The 23322-nt window shown below is 44.9% G+C and overlaps 2 protein-coding genes across 2 annotated transcripts in view; both read left to right on the plus strand.

The window, feature by feature from the left end:
- The first annotated feature begins 4365 nt into the window (after positions 1-4365).
- LOC123510044 lies at positions 4366-8865 on the plus strand. Its single transcript, XM_045264811.1, is given in 4 exon segments — positions 4366-5081; positions 5378-5720; positions 5723-6145; positions 6148-8865. Coding segments are annotated over 4 exon segments (3366 nt in total). The 5' UTR covers positions 4366-4697; the 3' UTR covers positions 8364-8865.
- A 1978-nt stretch (positions 8866-10843) lies between these two features.
- LOC123510050 (glucoside xylosyltransferase 2-like) overlaps positions 10844-23322 on the plus strand; it is a 136090-nt gene continuing 123611 nt past the window's right edge. The window contains exons 1-2 of the mRNA XM_045264824.1: positions 10844-11280; positions 15985-16126. Coding sequence (XP_045120759.1) covers positions 10988-11280; positions 15985-16126 — 435 coding nt within the window. The 5' untranslated portion in view covers positions 10844-10987. The remainder of the gene's footprint in view (positions 11281-15984; positions 16127-23322) is intronic.

Here is a 23322-nt window from a genome sequence, read left to right on the forward strand (position 1 = left end):
CCGCAGGCGACCCAGCACCACCTCTAGACGTTGCAGCTCCTCCTCAAACGTCCTCGCGAACACCAGAACGTCATCCAGGTACGCTAAAGCTGCCTTCCACTGCAACTCAGCTAGCACCTTCTCTATGAGCCGCTCAAACCATCCTGAGGCGTTGCACAACCCAAATGGCATCACACGAAACTGCCACAGTCCCTGGCCGAAGGAGAACGCCGTTTTCTGCTTGTCTGCCTCTGCCATCATCACCTGGTGATATCCTGACTTCAGGTCCAAGGTGGACAACCACTGAACACCAGCCAGAGCCTCCAGGGTGTCGTCTATCCTGGGCAGGGGATAGGAGCCCTTTATTGTGACGTCATTCAGCGCCCTGTAATCTACACAGAAGCGTTTGGTGCCATCCTTCTTATTTACCAGGACTGCTGGCGACGACCACGGGGTGTCAGAGCGCTCCACTAACCCCTGCACAGCCATGTCCTCCACCATGCGCTGCATCTCTTACCTCTTGGTCAGCAGGACACGGTGATGTGGCTGCTTCATCAGCGGACTGTCGGTCGTGTTGATGGAGTGCTGTACTAACGACGTGCAGCCAAAGTCTTGGGCTTCTCGGTTAAAGATGTCCTCGTGCTCCATCAGCAGTTTCTCCAGCTTCACCAGCTGTTCAGGAGTCAGCTTGGTGGCGCTACGTACCGCTAAATCCAGCACGTGTGTAGGTAGCGTGGGGATCTTCTCATCCACATCTCCGTCCACTTCACCTCTGTAGCTGCGCGCCGCTGCCTGGCTTTCACGGGCCCTCACAGTGGCGTCAGCAACCTCACCTTCCCTCATGACTCGGCAGCGCAGCTCCAGTTTCTCGTTTTCGACATCTGAATTCGTCACGGGCTCTCCACCTGTTCAGCAGCATCCTTAAGGATCAGCCGTACCCATTGTCCTCATACCTGCATACGCATCATTCCGAGGTCCATATATGCTTCACTCTGAACCAGGAAATCCAGCCCTATCAGACAGGGTTCCTCCATGTCGGCTACGAATACTGGTAGCTTCTCTTCCACGCCACCCACCGTGATCGTAGACATCACGGGGCCTCGTAGCGCCGTACACACGCCACACAGCTGCCGGTCTGATACAGGGAAATCTTGACTTGCCACTACTTCTTCCCCGACGAAGGTCCTCGCCGCTCCAGTGTCCAACACCAGGGGGCACGGGCGGCCGTCCACTGAGCCCGACACTCGGACCGCCAGCGCAGTAGCGCGCTGTGGCACATTACACAGACGGGGCCCGGGGATGACTTGACTGGACAGTGGCCCGAACTCCCAGCCTGCTTTCGTTTCCCCCACCATCATGACGTCCTTCATCTGTGAGCTGGCAGCATGGCGATGCCCCACCGTCCACAGTTCTCGCAGCAAGCCTTGGTGAGAGAACGTGCTCGCACATCCTCCAGCGAGCGTGTCCTCTGCTCACTGCGGCAGTCACTACGACGATGACCACGTTTGCCACACTTTCAGCTGAAGCCACTAAACTCACCTGAGCTGGTGCGCCCCATCCTCCCCTGCTGGACTTGGATATGACGAACTGGTAGGTAGCGACACGACGGCTTCTGGGCGGCAAAGCGGTGGTGCGGCGTCACAGCGGTGACGGTAGTGTACAGGAAAGCCTCAAATTCCATGGCCCTCACCAGCGTCTGCTGTACATCTGCTGGGTGCGTCTGCTTCACGTAGATTTGCACCTGCTGATCCTCCAGTGCGTTTATGAAAGCATCCCGAGACAGTATCGTCACCATCTTCTCTGGGGCTACTGGGTACGCATGGCGCACCAGTGACTCTACCACCTGAGCTAGCTGTGGAAGAGACTTACCCTGCTGACGTGTTCTGCCCTTCAGCTGCTCCATGTGCCTACTCCTCGGCTTGAAACACTTCCAGAGCACCTCCTTAACGCCTCAGCCACCGTGATGTATGTTGATCGTTGGCTCGCCATCATGTGTGCCAGAATCTCCAGCACTGGCCCGCGTAGACTGCCCATGAGCTGCAGTGCTTTTTCTTGGTCGCCCCGTCCCTGTCCTTGAGCGAGCAGCTCAAACTGTGCCTGGTATGTCTCCCAGACCACCTGCCCGCCAAACTCAGCTGGTTTATGCTGGACAGAGGTTCCTCCTACATACCAGTCGGATCCAGCGACAGACGGTGCTGGTGGAGATTGTGGCAGGGTGATAGCGTCATCTTCGGGTGCAGGTGTGTACCACAGATGTGTCGACTGTGTCCTGTCGCCTTAACAGCTGACATCACCAGGCTCCGAAGATGTGTACGGACAGCCCTATCCTGCTGGCTCAGGACACTCACAGCGTCCCCACGTGCCAAGAGACTGCTTCTCCAGGGAGCGCCGCAGCCTCATCAGTCATCACCTCTCCCCACAATTCCCCCACCTTGGTTTCGACAAGTTCAGTGCGTCCCTCGCACTGCTGTCTCACTGCTATCAGTTCCTCCCTGAACTCTTCTGTCAGGTCCTGGCGCAACCTCTTGCTGTGTTCCACGGTGAACTGTTTTGCCTCCCCGACGGCAGTTAGCATCTCCTCTCTCATCAGGTCCATTTGCATTCCTGCCGCACTTGTTTCTTGCTTATTTTCACTTATTTCCCGTTTTATTTCACTCATTTCCTGTTTTAAGTCACTTGTTTCTTGTTTTACAATTTTATCCATCCGCACATTTGTTTCTTGTGCCGTTTTCTCCATTTTGTCCATCCTCTCCATTATCACAGCTAATATGTCTTCTAGCCTTTCCAAACTTGGTTGACTGCCTTCCAGCATCTCACTCTCTTTCACGTCTGAGTCTGCCATTATTCACGCGTACCCGGCAACCTTGCTTAGCCAAACTTTATCCCAAATCTCCTGACACCACTTATTACGAACCCTTGCTCACACAGCACAGCAACTTGTTACAAAGCTGTGTCCATACACCGCACAGCAGCAGGGCCACCCACACCCGCAACCACTGTGCAAGGCAGGGCCCCCAAAGGTCCTTACTTCAGCTTCTAACGCCGCAATCGTAAACCACTTACTCTCAGCGGCGAAGACAGGACAGTGTGCAGGCCGGGGCGACACAGGGATGAGTTGACGAGGGTGTGTGGCTAGCAAGGGATGCGAGGCACACAACTCACAGACAGGCACTCACTCAGACAGGCAGGACTGGCAGGTAACACGTAGTACAGCCTTTTACGTTTACTTAGTGACACAATACAGCAGGAGGCCTGGGTGCCTCGAAAAAGTGCTGACACAGGAGGGTTGAGAAACCCTGCTCTATAATAATGACTGCTCCAACTAGATGGGGTGTCTCTTATCGTCCTCACTTCCCTGTCTGTTAAGTAGTCTGTCATCCATTTTGAAATATTTCCCTTTATTCCACCGATGTGTTTCCTTTTCCATAAGATACTCTATCGAAGGCGCGCTTTTTTAATTCCCAAATATTGTACCTGTGAGCCCATCCATCTCTTGATCCCTTGTATTTCAACTATTACTCATGTATAAAAGTTAGATAAATTTGTTATGCTTTATCTTCCTTTCCTGAAGCCGAAGTGTGTGTATGTGTGTGTGTGTGTGTGTGTGTGTGTGTGTGTGTGTGTGTGTGTGTGTGTATTTACCTAGTTGTAGTTTTACAGGGCCTGGGCTTTACGCTCGTGTGGCCCCGTCTCCATATCTACACATTTCCAATTTTTCTTTAAAACTATGCACACTCGTTGCTGACACCAGTTTTTCACTCAAACTGTTTCAAGTCTCAATACATCTTTGCGGGAAACTATTTTTTAACATCTCTCTCATCTAAATACTATGCGATCTTGTGCTTCGAATGTCATATTCTTCTCTCAGGATCAGTTTCTCATTATCCACTTGGTCCATTACATTGATCAATTTATAAACTTGTATCAGATCCCTCTCTCCTTCTCTGTTCCAGGGTTGGTAGTTTCTTTATCATTTCTTTGTCCATGTAGTGAAATGCTAATCCAATATTCCTTAGCAAATTATATATGTCTCTGAAAATTCTATCAATATGGCTTACCGGTTGATTGTTTTCTTCCATCGTCACTCCCAAGTCCTTTTTTTTTTTTTTTTTTTTTTCTCCAGTTCTACTCCATCTCCCATCTTATAGATACCCACTGGTCGTCTTTCACTCTTTCCCATTTCCATGACATGGATTTTGTCCACATTGAATTCCATCTCCCACTTTTTACTCCATTCCCATATCTTATTTAGGTCTTCCTGCAGTATTTCGCAATCCTCTTGTTGCTTTATAACTCTGCAAACTGACGTGGCTCTTGCCGGCAGCTATGAGAGGAGGCTGACGTTTTCCAGGCTAGCCAGCGCGAGTTTTCCAGGCTAGCCAGACGGACACCAGCCGCCATACACACCACTACCCCTGTTCTGTCCAGCGAAGATTGTGTGCGAGGTCGTGCCGCAGGAGAGGCACGAGCGACGGGATCAAGCACGAGGAGCCAGTGTGGGCGAGTTGTGGGCCCTTACGAGTGCGTGGGACTCCCTACATGTGTTGCCGCCGTGCCAGTGGAGGAGACGGCCATGAGAGGAGGGAGACACGACGTTGGAGACGTGTGATCACCAAGACTGTGGTGCCTGCTGTGCTGCTAGTTCTGTGCTCTGTAATAAACTGCAATTGGGAGAACAGTGTTTCGAGTTACGCCCTGCTACAAGCTATCTAGGCATTATGGCAGACCAGCCCTCCCTTGATCTGAGACTGATACCGGAGTACGACGGCTCAGGCGCGCAGTCTGTGGTGGAATGGATAGAAAAGCTCGAGCTCATCTGTAAGCTGCGCAACGTCAGTGATGTGGCCAGTGTTATCCCTCTGCGTCTGTCGGGAGGTGCATTCGCCGTATACTTGCAGCTTGCAGAGGCGGACAGGAAGAAAGTTGAGAAGATCAAGGCGGCGCTTGTGGGCGCTTTTGCCGTGGATTCGTATATCGCATACGAACAGTTCATCTGCCGGAAACTACAAGCTGGTGAGAGTCCGGATGTCTTTTTGGCGGAGTTACGCCGCCTGGCATCACTGTTCGGAGGTATGTCCGAGAAGGGACTCGCCTGTGCTTTCGTCGCTGGTCTTCCGGAAGGCATCAGGCGACTACTGAGAGCGGGCTCGCGGATGGAGACACTTGACCTGCCTCAAATCCTGGCGCGGACGAGGGCATTGGTCCGTGACATCGGTGCCGGTGGTGTCCATGAAGTATGTCTCGGCGCCAGGGCTGGGAATACGGACATTGGCCCAGATCAACGGTGTTTCGTCTGCAATGGTGTGAACCACTTTGCCAGAGACTGCTTGGCTCGTCAAGACACCTATAGCGGCAGGAGCCAGAGGAGCGCTGGACGCACTTCAAGACGTGGTGTGAGGTGCTACCGCTGTGGTGTCCTGGGCCACATCGCGTTGGCATGCCCGGGAAACGACCGTGGAGGGGAGGCGTCAGCGCCAGCCTCCTCTCTGGACAAGCAGTGAATGAGGCGCTACCCATCGCGGAGGTGTGGCTGGACGGGAACCGGCGCAAAGTACTGGTGGACACTGGGTGCTCGCGGTGCGTGGCTCACGTCTCGTGCTGCAAAAAGTGGAGGAAAGAAGATGTGGCTATTTTGACCATAAGCGGTGAGGAGCAGAAATGCGAGGGTACGGGTGTCGTGCGCCTCCAACTTGACAGCGGTGCCTCTGTTGACGTAAAAGTGTTTGTGGTGAGTGACAAGCCCTGGGGTTCCCGTTCGTGTTAGGGATGAACGGTGTTGTGGCGTTGGGGGGAGTTGCTGTCAATGCGCACCGGCAAGTACGGTTCGGTGTCGAGGACGCGCCGATCTGCGCGGCTGCCGGCGCTACCACTGACATACAAGTGGATGAACAGGACTTCAGTGTTGCCTATGATACTGCAAGTAACACCTGGACGGCGGCGTGGAAGTGGTCGGGGGGAGACGAGCCCGGCGTCTTGCTGAACAAGGTGGAGGAGTACGCTGTGCCAAGTGAAATAAGATCGCGGTATGAGGAGGAGGTGGATAAGTGGATAACAGACGGATGGTTGGTGCCGCACGACGAGTACAAGCACGGTCCTGCAAAAGGACTGATTCCTCTTATGGCAGTTGTGCAGCACAACAAAGGAAAGGTGAGGCCTGTTCTTGACTTCAGGAGCTGAACACTCATATAGACACCTACACGGCAGATTCTGATGTCTGCGCCGACAGACTAAGAGAGTGGCGGAAGCAAGGTAAGAATGTGTCCATCATAGATCTTAAGCATGCCTACTTACAAGTGCACATTCACGAGTCGCTCTGGCCATATCAGACTGTTATGTACAAAGGGCGAAAGTACTGCCTCACACGTCTAGGTTTTGGTCTGAACGTCGCCCCCTTAATAATGAAGACTGTCCTCAGCTCTGCGTTATCACAAGACCCCGACGTGAAACGTGGGACCTCGGCCTACATTGATGACGTCTACGTTAACGAGGACATCGTCACGGCTCGTCGGGTGGCGGAGCACCTTCATCGCTACGGCCTAACCACCAAGGCTTATGAGCGCGTTACAGAGGGCGCTCGAGTGCTGGGCCTGAGGGTCTGGGGGGAGAGTGGCATGCTGCTCTGGGGACGTGATGGCAAGGTGGGTGGTGTGCCTACCCGCCTGACGCGGCGAACAGCATTTTCTTACTGCGGCAAGTTAACTGGCCATTTTCCAGTGTGTGGGTGGCTGAGAGCGGCAGCGGCCTACGTGAAAAGAAGAGCTAACGCGGCTACGCACACCTGGGATGACATCATCGTCGATGCCGGCCTGCGAAGTATCCTGGAGGAAATAGCAGGGAAGTTACTGAAGGACGACCCTGTTCGAGGAAGATGGGATGTAGGAGGAACAGAGGCAAAAGTGTGGGTGGACGCTAGCTCCTTAGCTATGGGAGCAGCAGTCGAGGTGGAAGGTAAGATCGTCGAGGACGCCTGCTGGTTGCGTCCTGACGGCGCCAGCCATATCAACATGGCTGAACTTGATGCGGTCATCAAAGGACTCAACCTTGCTCTGGCATGGAAGATGAGTAAGGTTGAATTGGTGACTGATTCCTCTACTGTCCACCGCTGGATTAACGACTGCCTCACTGGACGAGCAAGGCTAAAAACAAAAGCTGCCAGCGAGATGCTGATTCGCCGACGACTCGAGATCGTGATGTCTCTGGTTAAGGAGTGCGGACTCGTCCTCACAGTTTCTCTGGTGCCCTCAAGCGAGAACAAGGCAGATGTCCTCACCCGCGTGCCACAGCGATGGTTAAGGACGTCCGCGGCCAACGTCATGGAACCACCGCCAGTGTGTGCGGCAGCTGTCGAAACGTCCCTTGACCAATTAGTGACGGACATCCACCATTCCCGTGGCCACCCTGGGGTAAGAAGAACGCTGTACTTTGTAAAACGAGTCAACGCGGCAGTGACGAAAGGACAGGTGCGTGCTGTTGTCGCTTCCTGCCAGATATGCCAGTCTATAGACCCAGCGCCAGTGAAGTGGAGTAAAGGCAACCTGTCGGTGGAGGGAATCTGGCAGCGGGTTGGGATGGATATCACGCACTGTAGAGGAAGGTCATATCTCACGCTCATCGACTGCGGGCCTTCTCGCTTCACCATCTGGCGCCCGCTGAGGCTACAAACGAGCGATAACATCATCGAGCAGTTGGAAGCAGTTTTCTGTGAGCGCGGGGCTCCGGACGAGATTCTGACTGACAATGACACCGCCTTCCGCAGCAAGTTGTTCGCTCAGTTTGCCTTGCGTTGGAACGTGAATATGCACTTCCGGGGAGCGTATTCACCGTCTGGAAATGGTGTCGTTGAGAGGTGTCACAGGACAGTGAAGGTCATCGCGGCAAGAAAAGGATGCTCCATAGCAGAAGCGGTGTACCTCTACAACATCACGCCCGGGGATGACTGCTCGCCTACCTCTGCGCCTGCGAGCATGTTGTACGGGTATTCGGTGAGAGTGCGGGGAGAAGACGCGAGCAGAAGCAACCCTGCAGTAGAAAACAACCCTCACCATGTAGGAGAAGAAGTTTGGGTAAAGCCTCCCGGCGTGCGCTGCGACGAGCAATACAAAGAGGGCGTCGTGACTGGAGTGGTATCGGATCAAGTCGCCGAAGTTGATGGTACACCTCGTCACGTTCGTGATCTGCGACATCGCGTTTCACCACCAAGACACCAGGACAGAGTAGTAGGCAACTCGGACAATAACTGCGAGGATCTGGTGGTTACGTTTCCTACTCCAGAAGAGCAGCGTGAGGAGGAGGACCCGGAGAGAAACGGTGAAGATGTTGGGAGTGTGGTGCTGAGGCGTTCTGCTAGAATCAAACAATCTACCAGGTGTCTGCTGTGTGATTGAGGGCTTGTGGAAGATGGGTGACTGAGTGCCTGGGTGATTTAGATATCAGGGGGGAGTGTGGACTGACGGAGTGTTGTTGGCTCACTACCGCTCGTTTGTGGTTAAATTAAGGTAGTTTACCCCCCAAACTGACGTGGCTCTTGCCGGCAGCTATGAGAGGAGGCGACGTTTTCCAGGCTAGCCAGCGCAGCGGCAGACGGACACCAGCCGCCATACACACCACTACCCCTGTTCTGTCCAGCGAAGATTGTGTGCGAGGTCGTGCCGCAGGAGAGGCACGAGCGACGGGATCAAGCACGAGGAGCCAGTGTGGGCGAGTTGTGGGCCCTTACGAGTGCGTGGGACTCCCTACATGTGTTGCCGCCGTGCCAGTGGAGGAGACGGCCATGAGAGGAGGGAGACACGACGTTGGAGACGTGTGATCACCAAGACTGTGGTGCCTGCTGTGCTGCTAGTTCTGTGCTCTGTAATAAACTGCAATTGGGAGAACAGTGTTTCGAGTTACGCCCTGCTACAGCTGATTTGTCGTCTTCAAGAAACTCGATCCATTGTTTCTTTATTATTCTTTCACATATCTTGCATATTGCACTAGTTAGTGATACCGGTCTGTAATTTAAAGGATCTTCCTTCCTTCCGCTCTTATATATGGGAACCACCTCAGCTCTTTTCCATTCCACTGGCACTGTTCCATTTTCTATTGAACATTTTATGATGTATATAGGACTTGCTAGTTTCTTCCCTACATTCTTTTAGTATTCTGCCTGAGACTTCATCCGGTCCCATTGCCTTCTCTTCATCCAATTTCTTCATTAACTCTTTTATTTTAAGCTTGATTACTTTAATCTCCTTCATATAGACAGTCTCTCAATTACCCTGTGGCCTTTCAAATTTGTACTCCTTATTAAAGACCTCCTGAAATTTACTATTCAACAGTTCTGCCATACTTTTTGGATCTTCCACTATCGCGTTCTCTCCTTTTAACCTTTCTATTGTTTCTTTTTGCCTTAATTTTTCCATTTATGAATCTGTAGAGCAATTTCGAGTTTCTCCTTACATTTTTCGATAATGTCCTTTTCATAGTTCCTTTCCTCTTTCTTCCTCACCTTAACATATGCATTTCTCGCTGCCTTGAAGTTTTCTTTATATACTGGATTTCTATTTCTCCTCCACCTTTTCCATGTTCCATCTTTTTTCTCCTTTGTCCTAGCATACCTTGCGTTAAACCAATCTTTCCTTTTTCTTTAAGTCTTTATTTTGGGACATATTGTGTGTGTGTGTGTAATTTTTTTCACCTCGGTCGTCTGCTGGTCACCCGGGCAGTCTTCTCTATTACGGAGTGAGCTCAGAGCTCACAGACCGATCTTCTGGTAGGATTGAGACCACAACACACTCCACACACCGGGAAAGCGAGGCCACAACCCCTCGAGTTACATCCCGTACCTATTTACTGCTAGGTGAACAGGGGCCACACATTAAGAGGCTTGCCCATTTGCCTCCCCGCCCCCGGTCTAGAACCCGGCCCTCTCGATTGTTAGTCGAGCGTCACGGAGCGTGCTAACCACTACACTACCTGCCTGGTGTATGTGTAATTCACCACGGTCGTCTGCTGGTCACCCAGCCAGTCTTCCCCATTACGGAGCGAGCTCAGAGCTCATAGACCGATCTTCGGGTAGGACTGAGACCACAACACACTCCACACACCGGGAAAGTGAGACCACAACCCTCGAGTTACATCCCGTACCTATTTACTGCTAGGTGAATAGGGGCTACACATTAAGAGGCTTGCCCATTTGCCTCGCTGCGCCGGGACTCGAACCCGGCCCTCTCGATTGTGAGTCGAGCGTGCTAACCATTACACTATGCGGTTTCACTGTTTGATCTGCTGCAGTCTCTGACGAGACAGCCAGACGTTACCCTACGGAACAAGCTCAGAGCTCATTATTTCCGATCTTCGGATAGGCCTGAGACCAGGCACACACCACACACCGGGACAACAAGGTCACAACTCCTCGATTTACATCCCGGACCCGTACCTACTCACTGCTAGGTGAACAGGGGCTACACGTGAAAGGAGACACACCAAAATATCTCCACCCGGCCGGGGAATTGAACCCCGGTCCTCTGGCTTGTGAAGTGTGTGTGTGTGTGCAAGAAGTGCTTTACCTAATAATTTTTGGTAATAAAATGTTCAGTCTGACAATAAATGTTTGTGTATTTGGTAATTACACACTCATGAGACTTGACAACTCTGAAAAAAATAATCCATATGAGAGAGAGAGAGAGAGTGTTGTTGGGTCCAGTAATTTGTAAACAAATAGCAGTACCTTGCCAAACGCAAAAGAAACATTATAGTCTTTATAGCTGTTATGTGAAAGCATTTTACGGAATTCAAAACCACAAAGAGAGACAGCAAGTAATTGGTCATATTAGTTGAACGCACATGCGTGAAACAAAACAACAATAAATCTTTTACTGTATGAGAGTTTTAGTTTCTGTACGGCAACTAGTGCTGCCAGACCAGTAGAGTTGTACAGAAATTAGAGGATGGAGTGCGCGTATCACCTGCCGTTTGTTGTTAGTTGTCAACATGTAGTGCCAAACTGAGAGCTATTAAGGGGAAGGTCATGAAGATGAAATGTACTTATAGACTCCTGGTACTCCTGGGGGCTGCTTCTTGCCTCCTAGTATTACTGGGAATCACAGGGGACGTCTCAAGAATTCTGGACTTCGGAAGATGCAGTTCGGTATCGTCCCCAAATTCTCCAGTTTCTCTTTCTCTCCTCTCTGGGTCTACCTATAATGGCACTCCTGCCAACCCCACGTTCAGTTCTGCAGCCACCAAGGATGCCCAGGATCGCGTGTCTCGCTGGAAGGCAGCGGCTGTGGATCATGGGAATAAAGGAGGGAAGATTACAAGGTATGGTGAAGATGAGTTTCCAAGTTTTGAGAACGAAACTTTACCGTGATTTTGTGATTTACATTTATCTGCTGCCTTTTTTTTTTCTGCAAATAGATACCTGAATTATTCAAATGAGTGAAAGGGAAAAAAGTAATAAAATACATTATGAAATATGTGACGTTATAGGAAAAATAATGTTTACCAGGGGAAAACGGGAGTAGGCCTGAAATAGCTTTAATTATACTAATATTGGAATTAATATTTGCATCTCTGTTTTGATTTGTTAATTGAACGATGAATTTGATGTTTCCTTACCAATCAATCCTTGGGGAATTGGTAATTACACACATAAACTTCTTACTGTATGTCAAATTTGTGTAAATAGTATTTACTGCTTTAGGATGTGGGAGCTGTCAAATTATATAAACTAGTTAGTTACTAGTTAGGTATAATTACTATTTAGATGTGCCTTAAGATTTTAGCTTAAGTTTTTCCCCTTATTCCTATACAAATGGAAATGTCAGTACTACATCTTTTCCTTTGGAAAGTGTATCCAAGTGGTATATATCTAATTTTTAATATACTTTTTTTTTTTAATATTTTCTCATATGACTGTAGTCTGACCATTTTATGAAGATCATTTAGGCGTTAGCTTTCCTGGGATTTCCCGGTCTGCAGTGCTGTCACACTTGTACCAATGTGCACCTCAAGTCAGATACATAATACTTTGAAATTGAATAGTGTTGTAAGACCATATATATACATTGTGATACTCGAAAAAGGCAAGTTAGTATAAGTTTTGTATGTAGCGGGGACAGAACCAGAAATAATGGGTTTAAGCTTTAAAAATTCAGGTTTAGGAAAGAAATGGGAAGGAACTGGTTTTCAAACAGAGTGGTTGATGAGTGGAACGATCTCAGTGGGCATGTAGTCAGGGCTGAGTCAATAGGGAGGTTTAAAAGAAGGTTAGATAAATTCATGGATGGGGAAGATAGATGGAATTAAGTAGATTAAGCACACTGGGACTGCCTCGTATAGGCCTGGCGGCCTCTTGCAGCTTCCCTCCTTTCTTATGTTCTTATATTTATTTTTTAATATATTTTGCATTGTTATTGTAAACAACAATACTTGACAGTGTTTCCTCTGAGCATTGTCACATCCCTTTAGGTGATTGAGTAAGGTCATACTCACATGACCTAATGATAGATAATATGATGGACCAAAGAGTAAAGGAAAACACAAGATTCAGAGGAAACGATGAACCGGCGAGATTGGACCTAGTTTTTACAAGGGGTATACAAATGAACGATGATATAAGATATAAGTGCCCCTTGGGAAAGAGTGACCATGTAATATCAGAAATGGATATAGAAGAGGGAAAAGAAAGTAGAGACGAATCATGCAAAGGAGACCGATTAGATTACAGAAAAGCTGATATTGAGAATCTCAAGCACTATTTCAAATACGCTAACTGGGAGGAGATGGAAAACTCTGAGAGGATGCAAGAGAAATATAACTTATTTTTGGAAATATACAAAACAGGAGTCAGGGAATACGTCCCGAATTATAGACCTAAAGAAGAAGGAAAGAAAGATTGGTTTAACGCAATGTAGGCCAGGGCAAAAGAGAAAAGATATGGAGCATGGAAAAGGTGGAGGAGAAATAGAAATGCAGTAAATAAGGAAAACTTCAAGACAGTGAGAAATTAATATGTTAAAGTGAGGAAGAGGAGAGGAACTATGTAAAGGACATTGTTGAAAAATGCAAGGGACAACCAAAATTGTTCTACAGATTCATCAATGGGAAAATAAGACAAAAAGAAACAATAGACAGGTTAAAAGGAGAGAATGGGATGGTGGAAAACCCAAAAAGTATGGCAGAACTGTTAAATAGTAAATTTTAAGTCTTTACTAAGGAGTCTAAATTTGAAAGGCCACAGGGTAATAGAGAGACCATCTATATGAAAGAGATTAAAGTAACCAAGCTTGAAATAAAAGAGTTAATGAAGGAACTGGATGAAGAAAAGGCAATGGGACCAGATGAAGTCTCAGGCAGAATACTGAAAGAATGTAGGGAAGAACTAGCAAGTCCTATATACAACATCATAAAATGCTCAATAGAAAATGGAACAGTACCAGTAGAATGGAAAAGAGCCGAAGTGGTTCCCATATATAAGAGCGAAAGGAAGGAAGAACCTTTAAATTACAGACCAGTATCACTAACTAGTGTAATATGTAAGATGTGTGAAAGAGTAATAAAGAAACAATGGATCGAGTTCCTTGAAGACAACAAATTATAATCAAATAGCCTATTTGGTTTTTTACTGAGTTTCTACTCTAGAATAGTTGATAGAGTACAAGAGAGAGGGGAATAGGTTGACTGTATTTATTTGGATTTAAAAAAGGCATTTGATAAAGTGCCACTTGCAAGGTTAATATGGAAATTAGAGGAGAAGGGTGTCTTAAAAGGAAGCACATTGAGATGGATGGAAAATTATTTGAGGGGGAGAGAAATAAGGACAGTAGTCAAAGATATGAAGTCCAAGTGGAGAGCAGTAGAAAGCGGAGTGTCGCAGGGGTCAGTATTGGCGCCAATAATTTTTCTCATATATATAAACAACATGCCAGAAGGAGTGAACAGCTACATAAATCTGTTTGCGGACAGTACGAAACTGTGCAAAGTTATAAAGCAAAAAGAGAATTGTGAAATACTGCAGGAAAGCCTAAGTAAGATCTGGGAATGGAGTAAAAGTGGGAGATGGAATTCAATGTGGACAAAAGCCATGTCATGGAAATGGGAAAGAGTGAAAGATGACCAGTGGGAATCTATAAGATGGGAGATGGAGTAGAACTGTAGAAAGTAAAAAAAGGAAAAGGATTTGGGAGTGACAATGGAAGAAAATAATCAACTGGTAAGCCATATTGATAGAATTTTCAGAGACATAATTTGCTAAGGAATATTGGAATAGCATTTCACTACATGGGCAAAGAAATGATGAAAAAACTGATAAATACTATAATAAGACCCAGATTGGAATATGCAGGAGTAGTGTGGATCCCCCATAAGAAAAACACATAAGGAAGCTGGAGAGACTACAAAAAATGGCTAGAAGAATGGTTCCAAAATTTGAAGGGATGACATATGAGGAGAGACTAAAGGCTATGGATCTACCAACCCTGGAACAGAGAAAGGAGAGAGGGGATCTGATACAAGTTTATAAGTTGATCAACGGAATGGACCAAGTGGATAATGAGAATCTGATCCTGATAAAAGAATATGACATTCAAAGAACAAGATCGCATAGTAAAAAGATGAGGAAGGGAAGATGTTTAAGAGATATTAAAAAATATAGTTTCCTGCAAAGATGTGTTGAGACTTGGAACAGTTTGAGTGAAGAAGTGGTGTCAGCAATGAGTGTGCATAGTTTTAAAGAAAAATTGGATAAGTGTAGATATGGAGACAGGGCCACACGAGCATAAAGCCTAGGCCCTGTAAAACTACAATTAGGTAAATACAACTAGTTAAATACATCAAAGTGACTGTGTTAACCCATGGGTCACTTCACCTCCTGCTACCAGCCAGGATGGAAGGGAGAGAGAGAGAGAGAGAGAGAGAGAGAGAGAGGGGTGGTTTGTGGGGAGAGACAGACAGACAAGACCAGGCCCGGCCTGAGAGTTTTTGATGCCTAAGGCGAAGCTGAAAAATTATGCCCCTTGGGCCCTCTCCTTGAAAGTTCACCCTGGGCCAGTGGCTCGGGGACAATAATTTTTGGTTCAAATTTGTGTCAATTATATTTGAGGGTAACAAAAAAAACCATTTTAAAGGCAAAATATTCGTTCAAACATGGCAGTTGATGGGAGGGCATGGCAGCTGGCGCAACTTGAAGGGAATCTTCGTTCAAGACAACCTATATTTGGTTTGATTAGGTTAGGTTAGGTTAGGTTCCCGTAGGATATCAGCTGTGTAGGTGGGGAGTGGTGGCGCGATATATGAAATAGTGTTTCTACCAGAGTATTTGATATGTGTTTTCTCTCTGTCGGGGTTACCTTATCTCACCCTGTCCCTACTGAATTGAAAAATAAGAAAAATAGGGGAAATTTGGCAAAACGCTTTTGCAAATTAACCAATTAGTTACTGGTCTGACGCCTGACAGTTAATGATTAAACCATGCTTATTAAAGTACCAAAATAGGAATTACTACTTGATGTCCCTCTCTGCCTGATGCCCTAGGTGACCGCCTAGGTTTGCCTAATGGTAGGGCCGACCCTGGACAAGACAGAGAAAGGGAGGGGGTAGCTTGACTGACTGACAGGCAAATTCTTTTCTCAGATTTTAATAATTCATAAGCAAATATAGATTTCTGATAGAAATATATTTGCATGAAATGCAAATTTTATGTGGAGAGAGAGAGAGAGAGAGAGAGAGAGAGAGAGAGAGAGAGAGAGAGAGAGAGAGAGAGAGACAGACATGGTGTGTGGGAAGCAAGGTTCCCATTGACACATAGGCTCTAATCCCATAATTTGCTCAGCACAAGGTTTGGCAGTATCGCAGGCTGGGAAATCCCCAATGCCTAAATGATCTTCATAAAATGGTCAGACTATAATTCTATGTTTTCTCTTGCCTTTCTTCTTGATTTATTGCTATATTGCCCTTTTAATTTTTTCTGTTTTCACACAATCTATTAAAGTTTTAACAGTATATTTAAATCATGATCTGCCACAGGATGGTGCTCGCTGTGGTGTGCTGTGGTGATCGACTTAATGAAACACGCACAATGTTGAAGTCTGCTGCAGCTCTCTCTCACTCCCCACTGACTATGATTGTGTTTACTGAGGAAACTTTGAAATCAGCATTCACAGAGATGGTGAGTGTGGTTGTGGTGGTGCAAGTGATAGTAGATGTAGAAAGTAGTAGTAGCAATGATGATAATATAGAAATAGTAACAGCAACAGTAGTTACTTAGTAAATCCTGAAGTAGCAGATCATTCCACCCCAAGTTGATGCACCCTAACTTTTGGGATGTATTGGCTTGTGGTGAAATAGATGTGGCCCTTTACCAAGTCTTTGCACCCCATCTCTCTCTCTCTCTCTCTCTCTCTCTCTCTCTCTCTCTCTCTCTCTCTCTCTCTCTCTCTCTCTCTCTCTCTCTCTCTCCTGCACAAACATGCCGGGAACTGCTGGGCAGTGTCATTCTACTGAAGCTAACATGAATGCAGTGCATCAGACCTGAACAGCTGTAGTGGGAGACATGTGTAACATCTTCAGTTCAAATGGGGAAAGTAATGTGAGGAGTAGTGCATGAACATGTAGACATGGTGCAACCTTCTTACTTCAGTCTTGCTAAGCCTTTCCATCTTTCGCATACTGCCAGCCAACTTCCATTTACCTGTTCTCTTACCTGGTGGGCTTCCTGACCCCCTGACTTGGGTAAGAGGCAAAGAAGCCGCACTTTGCTGATGCGCCAGCCCTTACAATGCAAGTACTCCATAACTCAAATAACAATACTAAAGGGCTGGAGAGTGCATCATAAGCAACAATAAATAATAAGATAAATTAACCTTGTTAATCATAATATTCCAAGAGTAGATTCCCAAGATGAGATGATAAAGCAGATTTGAATGACTTGAGATTAGAACATGTAACAGCAGACTCGGGGAGGGAATTTCAAAGGCCAATATTACCGTGGTACAGTGGAACCATGCGTGCTTTGGGATCCGAGGGGTCTCCAAGCGCACGGGTTCGAATCCTGTCCACGGTCCGAGTGTAGGTTGGGCTTCCACACTCGGGGCAACGGTTTCCTAGCGGGTGGGCTTTGAGATAGGGGGTACCCAAAAAGTATCCCCTTTAGCCCATAAATTCCCGTGAAAAGCCCACATGGTATGAAAAAAAAATAATAAAAAATTGCAAATGAACGTTTCCTGATGTCTAGGCTGGTGTGTACATGGGCCAACTTGTGTTGATGGCCTCTGGCAGTGTTGAAAGTTAGGTGAAAGAAGAAATCATTAAAGCTTAAGGAAGATTTTCCATTTATAATTTGCCACATCTTAATAATGCCATGATGTAATAATCTCTCTTTAATAGAAAATAAATTCATAACTTTAAGATCATCATAATATGGTAAATTCTCAAGGCCATCAACACATTTAGTTCATCAACGCTGAATTGACTCAAGCGCCTTGGCATCTTTGATATATTGTATTTGATGGCTCCTAAGACACATGAACTCATAAGGCACACCCACTTTTGGCAGACAATGAAGTGAAAAACAAAGAGAAATGAGCAGATTTAAGCTCTGAATATGAAATGAAGGATTTAACCTAGTATTTGAAGACTTAAATGCATTTAGGTCATAATTAGATTCCCAATACTTTGCATTTAAGAACTTTAATCTTTGCTAGTATGTAGGCTACACACCAGTGCTGCTGTGACTTGTGAGATGTAAATATATACCTGGCATATGGCATTAGCAGTGACTGTGAGAGAGTCAGAGACTACAGGGCTAATAATAAAATAGAAATTAAAATTCTTTTTTTTTTTTACTTGTATGCAAGATAAGAATGTTAAAAGATAAGTGTAATTTTAACTGTATGAAAGTGTGTCTTATATCAGTGAGTAATGGCATCACACTAAAAAATGCAATGAAGCTTGCCTGTGTCAAGATCAAGATTACTGACACCAACTGCATTTGTTTTGGTTCATACAATGTGTGGTGCATGGTCACTTCACAAACATTTTCTAACTGGTATCATTCTATGTAAATTACCAGTAAGTATGACCTATTATAATTATATTGGTACCTTGAAAGAAAGAGTTGTTTTATGGTGTAGTACCTATCATCACTTTGTTTATATCTGCATAGATATCTGGGGTTTCATTTTTGAGTTCTGTTGCTACTATCCACCGTCTCAGTAGTGAACCTTGGCCTCATAGGATGCAGGGTCATTTCCTGAGATTTTTTGAAGAAAAAGATGTGTCTTATGAGTGATCAAATGTGGTAACCAAGGTTCCACACTGCTCAGCTGTACTGTTATCATAGGGCATATCTCAGAGGTATACAAGGTAGTCATACATGTGCGATCACGGTTAACAGTGGATTTCAACAGGTTATTTGCCACATCAGAGGCTTTACATGTAATAGTTGAAATATGTTTGTGGAACTTGAGTGATGTATCCATTGAAATACCTAAGTCCTGAGAAATATCCTTTTATGGTAACATTTCACCCCCTGAATAATAACCTTCAAGTTCAGGCCAATCTTGTGATGAAAGTGGAAAACAACACACTTGGTAGGATTGATTTGTAATCCCCAGGATCTAGCTACTTTATACAGTACCAATATTCCTTTGACAAGTTTCCATATTATCTTAAATTGCCTCTCTGCTTGACAATTGTACCAGTACATATAGTTTTAAGTCATCAGCAAAGACTTTAATTGAACAATTAACACCATTATTGAAGAAATTTATATAAAGCAAAAACATGAGTGGGCCAAGAAGAGATCCTTGTGGGACTCCACTTACAATTGGGTGGGATTTGCTTACTTTATGATTAACAACAACTCTCATCTCTGTTGGTTAAAAAATTCTTGTATCCAATGCAATGTTTTTCCTTTTATCCCTAAGTTGAAAAATTTTTGAAACAAATTCATGTGCAACTATGTCAAATACTTTAGAGAAGTCAAATAAGATTAAATCTACTTTATATCCTTGGTCAATCCATTGAGTAATGTCATTATATGTAAGGAGCAACTGTTCTGTGGATGTCCCAGCTCTGAAACCATACTTTTTTTTTTTTTATACCATATGGGCTTTTCACGGGAACTTATGGGCTAAAGGGGATACTGTTTAGGGTACCTCCTATCTCAAAGCCCACCCGCTAGGAAACTGTTGCCCCGAGTGAGGAAGCCGAACCTACACTCAGACCGTGGACAGGATTCGAACCCATGTGCTTGGAGACCCCTCGGATCCCAAAGCACGCATGGTTCCACTGTGCCATGGTGGCCCTAAATTGGTTGGCATTTAGCAAATTGTTTACATTCACATAAGAAAATATATGTTCAGAGATTACACATTCCATACATTTAGAAAGTACACAAGTTAAAGACACTGGTCTGCATTTCAATGGGACATATTGAGAACCTTTTCTGAAGATAGAAACCACTAATGAGAGTTTCCAGTTGTAAGGCACCATACAGTACTAGTATCCAATGATTTCTTAAATATCAGCCAAATGGGATAAGACAAACTGCTTGAACAAGACTTTAATAAATGAGGGTGCAGCTCGTCAGGTCCCATGGAGGAATCAGGGTTTGATGTGTCTAGTGCCTTCTCAACATCATCATGAGATATTACCAAGTCAGGTATGGTTATGTTCTTTATGTGGAAGAGAATCTGTGACTGCAGCAATGTATACTAATGAAAATTTTATCTGCAAAGATATTGGTCTTAGATTGAGGATCTATAACTATTTGGCCAGCGAAAATCTTCAGGGGGACCCATGTGGGATCTGCTCACTTTCTTATTTTTAATATAAGAAAAACAATTTAAGATTCTGTTTAAGATTGTAAACCAGATAAACTTCATGATCATATTTAGAGAGAAAGTAATGTCTGTATTGGCATTTAGCTCCGAGAAATTCTTGGAGTGCCTTTGTGGCAGGTTCAGAATTCCTCCCAAATAGATACCTTAACTGCTTATAAACATTTCACAAGTGAGAGCATCTAAACTTAAGCTGACGAGGTGGCCGCTGGTTAAGAGACGGCACATGTGAATTTCATCTTGACAAAGGGACATAAGAGTCAATCAATAGGCACACTACTGATAACAGAGAGGAGTACATCTGTTCTACATTCAGTTAAGTAGATTTAAAATCCCAGTCAATGGAATCTAAACTGATTCTGATGATTGGATAACTTCCCCTGTGCCATGCCCTATAATTTTTACTAACAACCAATGGCAATTGTTGGAAAATTAAAGTACAGTAAGTAGAACTGTGAACACAGTAGGGAAATGACATAGTAGATTTTTTTTTAAGCTTGACTTGGATTTTATTGGTCAACTTTCTAGAGTATTATAAATGTACATAGCAGTTGGCAGCTTATCTTTGCAAATGTTGACACAATTACTGTATTTGATGGCATATAAGATGCACTTTTTTTTCTAAAATTTTGGCTCATAAAATCACCCTGCGTCTTATACGCGAAGTTGAGATCTCCCATGGGCTCCAGAGACACACTAACCCAGCTTACAATCAGTGCTTCTACCTCACCTAGACTCCACATATCATTATTTTATTGCTTGTATTATCATTATTTATTATTGCCTTTACTTTAAAAACAAATTATCGTATTATGACTGAGTCTTTAAAAACATATTATCGCAAAAATGAAAGCAATCTATCTTAATCCATGAGGCCGTGAGTCTTGTTTATAAGCATCAGCTGATCGGAAGAACCCCGCTCTACATGCCATATGTCAGCAAGAAACAAAACTACAGAATATAATCCAACTAATTAATGTCTATTCCATCCAGATTTTTGTTCCTTCTTGCTTTTTATTCATCTATTTTATGTCTATTCTATTACATCTATTACCAATCTATTCAATGCTTATTCCATTTACCATATATACTGTTCGTGACCATTGGGGATTTGGTATCACTGCTGGTAAGGGTGTGAATTGTTTAGATTTTTTGGTAACATTGGAACATTCTCCCCATAATCATGGCAGTAGCTGGAAAAAGACTGAGCTACACGATTTCTTACAAATTAAGAGTTGTAGAATATGCCAAGGAGAATGGGAATAGAGCAGCAGCAAGAGGTTTTGGGCCACCACCTACGGAAAAAATTATGTGTCTGATGACAGCAAGAACAACAACTGAAGAGTGCAAAGAAGGGTAACCATAACCTTCGTTGTCCAGCCCCACATTGGCCAGAACTAGAGGTTGACATAAAGACGTGGGTGATAAATGAGAAAAGTTCAGGAAAAAAGGCTTTATTTTCGTGTTCATTGTTTATTGCTGTTGTGATGCTTTGCATGCCTGTAATGTGCTGTGAGACTGCTTTCAAGAATAGATGCTTAAAGACACAAAACTTTTTTTCCTGAATCTGACCTGCTAAAATGGGGGTGCGTCTTAAATGCCAGTGCGTCCTATATACCGTCAAATACGGTACATAGATGCAACTTTCAAAGTGGGGCAAAAAAACTTTATTTGATCATGTAGGGTGCAACAACTCATTATTAAAGAAGGGGGGCCAGTTCAGAGACCGAAAAAATATGAAAAATAATGTTTTTTGTGGAAAAAAAAATGTGGTTACATGTTAGCTATTATTTCACAAAGTTTTATGGAGAAATGCGCGTTGGCTTCCATTTAAATGCCATTTAAAGGTTTCGTAATCAACAACGTGCATTTGTTTACATCAGCAGAATCGTTTCTTTTTTTTCTTCTCAAAAACTACGAAAAAAAGGCAAAAATCTTAACTTTTTTTGTAGACATGATATGGCAACACTGAAAGTCTATGGGTGGTGCCAACCAAGGCACCAGCGAGATTCAGTACGGGGAAACGAGATTCAGTACGGAGAAAGTTATCAGAGGGAGAGGTTGTTGCTGCGTCTCGCTACCCGCCCTTCACTCTGCTAAACAGAACGTAGTTTACTTACTGCATCCTGCTTTTCACCTACTGGTAACCATGGGACGGTGTCTAAGAGGAATAAGCAGAGGAAGGATGCCTTGAATATGAGTATGGAAGCTCAAGAATAAAAAGAGTGTGTTGAACCTGACACCTCAAATGCTCCAGTACACATCCTCGCATCACCCACCACCACCATCCTCACCATCCCACAACATCCCACGCAGAACAAAGACAAGGAAATGAAGAAGAAAAGGCTTCATTACTGTAAGATAGCTAGGCAGGGGAGCGAGACACAGGGACACAGGTCTCTCTTTTATTGGGCTCGGCCCGGAACTGAGGATACACTCTTGGCAGTGTTGCCAGGTGTGCGCCCTCTATTCTGGCTAAATGTGTAGCAGAAACTAGCTAAAAACTGGCTAACATCTAATGGAAATCAGCTAAAAAAGTGGCTACAGTAATATTCCATAAACAAGGTATAATACATCAGAAAAAAATGCATTGACTTTTGCTGAGTGATGAAAATCAAATATGATCACATTTACAACTCCTCAATAAAGATATCCTGCAGTCCAGCATCTTTGTCTGCCATTACGTATCCAGCAGATGATGCTATTGGGTGGTGTGGAGATGGAGTTGATGGCTGGTCTGGGGATGCCGTTCTTGTTAGGTATTTAGCGTTTCCTTTCACATAATCCAACACATCATTTGGAAATTCGTATGTGGAGCAAGTTTTACCCATCCTTTTCAGGCCATATCTAATGTGAAGAATTGCATTGACTGTATCGGTGTTCATCTTATTTCTTAGTTTATTTTTCACTAGGTTCATCTGACTGAATATTCTTTCAACTTCAGCATTCGAATGTGGCAAGCTGAGAATTGTTAAAGCACATGTGGCAAGTTCCAGGAAGGGAACTGCGTTAGCAGCATCTTTGTACTCAAGTACTTCTACCCAAAATTTCACCGTGTCTTTAGTTTCTGACCATTTTATCAATGTAATGTTTGACCACTGCATATCAGCCTTTGCAATAATCTCAGAGCTAAAGTTCATAGACTCTAAAAGAGGACAGATCGAGTCCTTAACTACACGCAGTGTTTGAGAGACACTAAGCACAGACATGGTTTTGAGCACTTTGATGTTGTCTGGTACTCTCTGGCGAAGCTGTTTGATAAGCTCTATCAAAAATTCACTGCTTCGATTAGCAAGTTTTTCTTGCTCTGGAGTGATGCTGGACTCCTGTAGCTTCTTCTCTGCTTCATAACCAAGGTTGATTCTTGGGATCAGGTACTGTTCCAGATTGCAAGTGAATGGGTCAATGCGATGAGCCTGGGTAGGTAGTACTACTCTGTTCACTAGTGTTTTGATAAAAAAAGTTAGATCTTCAAGCAACTTAGTTGGGTCACTATCATTTGCCTCAAAATTCTTGTTCACTC

The sequence above is a fragment of the Portunus trituberculatus genome, chromosome 3 (genome assembly GCF_017591435.1).
Source record: "Portunus trituberculatus isolate SZX2019 chromosome 3, ASM1759143v1, whole genome shotgun sequence".
NCBI classification, from domain to species: Eukaryota; Metazoa; Arthropoda; class Malacostraca; order Decapoda; family Portunidae; genus Portunus; species Portunus trituberculatus.